This window comes from Arachis ipaensis, chromosome B02 (genome assembly GCF_000816755.2).
Source record: "Arachis ipaensis cultivar K30076 chromosome B02, Araip1.1, whole genome shotgun sequence".
NCBI lineage: Eukaryota > Viridiplantae > Streptophyta > Magnoliopsida > Fabales > Fabaceae > Arachis > Arachis ipaensis.
In genome coordinates, this window is record NC_029786.2 from 9,900,221 (window position 1) to 9,902,673 (window position 2,453).

General features: G+C 30.0%; 1 protein-coding gene and 1 long non-coding RNA gene across 2 annotated transcripts in view; one reads left to right on the forward strand and one right to left on the reverse strand.

Moving 5' to 3' along the window:
* LOC110268695 overlaps nucleotides 1–2,453 on the reverse strand; it is a 23,047-nt gene that overhangs the window by 16,439 nt on the left and 4,155 nt on the right. The gene's annotated exons all lie outside the window — the stretch shown is intronic.
* The window catches only part of LOC107626799 (BON1-associated protein 2-like), a 33,583-nt gene continuing 31,498 nt past the window's right edge, over nucleotides 369–2,453 (forward strand). Inside the window, exon 1 of the mRNA XM_016329698.2 lies at nucleotides 369–790. Coding sequence (XP_016185184.2) covers nucleotides 413–790 — 378 coding nt within the window. The 5' untranslated portion in view covers nucleotides 369–412. The remainder of the gene's footprint in view (nucleotides 791–2,453) is intronic.

The following is a 2,453-nucleotide window of genomic DNA, read 5'->3' on the forward strand; positions in this document are numbered from 1 at the left end:
ACATGTTGCACATTTTCATTTTATATTTTTAAAATTTTTTTTAGCGGCGTTGTTGACTATGGCACTTGAAAATGTCAAACAAGTTCCTTAGTCCACAACATTTGAGAAAACCACACGCGCGGCGTATTCTATTTCTAACGGCACAACAAAGAGACGTTCCTCGTTTGTTTCCTTCCTCAGAAACAACCTCTTTCTTTCTCTTTTCTTTCTCTCATATTTCCTCACAAAACTACAACTTAAAATTGCATATAAAACATTCTCTTCCCCTTCTTCTTTCTCTCATATTTTTCATTATTTTTATTATTCTTTAGCCAAATTAATATTCTTCTATATATATCCAATTAAGTCCCTAAGCTTTTAGTTATATTACTTGCCCCCACATAATACATTGTGTAACATTTATATAAGAAATATGTCAAGGAGTTTAGAGATTACTATTTTATCAGCAGAGGATCTTAGAGTGAACAAAAAATCTATAAAGAAGAATGCATTTGTGACGCTTAAAACCGACGCAAGCAGTGCCGTGAGGACAACTAGAATGGACGTCAACGGCGGAAGCTATCCGACATGGAATGAGAAGGTTATAATGGACGTGCCATTGCATGCAAGTTTCATAACTTTGGAGGTGAATTACAAAGCAATGATGGGAATCAATAGTGTTGGAATTTCAAGGATACCAATTTCGGATATAGTAGGAGGCTATGTCCCTCAAAATCAAGTGCAATTTTTGAGCTATAGGTTATGGGATAGAAAAATTAAGAGAAATGGGGTTATCAATTTTTCGGTTAGGGTCAAAATGCCGGTGGTTTCATTGGCGAATGGGTTGCCGCCGTCGGCCGGAAATAGCTCTAATGCAGTTGTAACTGGAATTCCGGTTAATTGGGTTTAAATTATAAAACAATTTATTTGAAGTAAAAACTTACTTTATGTAAAGTTGATATTTAAAAATTGTTAAATAATTTGATAAGTTTGATTAAATTGTTATTTAACGATTTTCAACTACATTTACGTCTTCACTTTTATTTGTTCATCAAATGAAATATATCTCTTTCGGCATAGCCATCAAAGATAATTAATCTCCCATAAGCCAAAATTCACTAACAAAAAGATTACATGATCAACACTACCAAAAAAATCCACCCACCACACATATAGCACCTAAAATATCACCCACTCATGCCAAAAAATCACACTCTCATACACACATAACCTACATGAATCTCATAGGCACAATAAAGCACCCCTTCTAATACCTACCTTTGCTTATAGTTACGAAACAGAATGAAACAAAAAAAATATAAACTTTTTATCATGGGGTCGGAGAAAGTTGCAAGCTTTACTTACAGTTCTGCAGGGGTGACATCTGTGAGAGCTAATCTAGCACTCTTGATCTTCTCCTTGAGGAAGAAAGAAGCTTGCTTTCTGAATTCATGAAATGAAGGGGTTCCCATTTTGCTGTTGCTGTACAGAATGGAAATATGTAAAGTCCAAAGTTCTTACTTTTAGAGAACGGGAAAAATGAGTAAAGATTTGAATGGGACTTAAGAGCTGAGATCACAAGTCACAACTAATCCTATCCGATTATTAAAACAAACCAAAACCATAATCCTATTTCATTTTTTTAATTTATTGAAGTGAAATTGGGAGGCTTCATGATCTATGAAGAACAATTCAACTTTGAAGAGTAGGTTGAATTAAAGAAACAATATGTGAGTGACATGTGAAATGGGGAAATGGATTTTGGAATAGAGAATTTTAATCAGAAATAATTTGTTTTGTTTAGTATATATATAAATTATAATTTTAAAAAATAATTTTTTATTTTTTTAATATTTTTATTTATATTACTAAAATTTTTTTAAATATACTTAAAAATAAAAAAATTATTAATTTTTTAATAATTTAATGGTATCCAAATAAATTTCAAGCAGTGCTTAACACGCCATAATGATAAAGACAATGTATAGTTACATATCTAGCTAGATGAAGGTAGTGTACTGTCTTCTTTCTCCTTCTCACCATGATGCAGACGTACACAAATTAATAAATATAAAAGTCCATTCTAATTATTATTTCATCCAGCTATGATGAATTGTATATACATAATTTTACTTCAAAGGAGGGGTTTGCTCCCTACAATAATGTAATATAATAATAATTGATCATGAATTTTAATAATAACATACTGTATATACTTTTAATATAACATATAGTTAATTTATACACCACACTAGAGAAAAAAATAATGTTTTTAAAATTAAATAACATACCACTAAAAAGTAACGAAAAAATACTTAGAATGTTTAAAAAAAATAATGGCGATTAGAGAGTTATGCTATAAAATACAATATTTTTGTAATAATTGTAAATGAGATTTAATGACAATTATAAACTTTAAATCTAAATCTTAAATTTAAAAAAAAATTATGTTTTCAGATTTCAAATTTATAAAC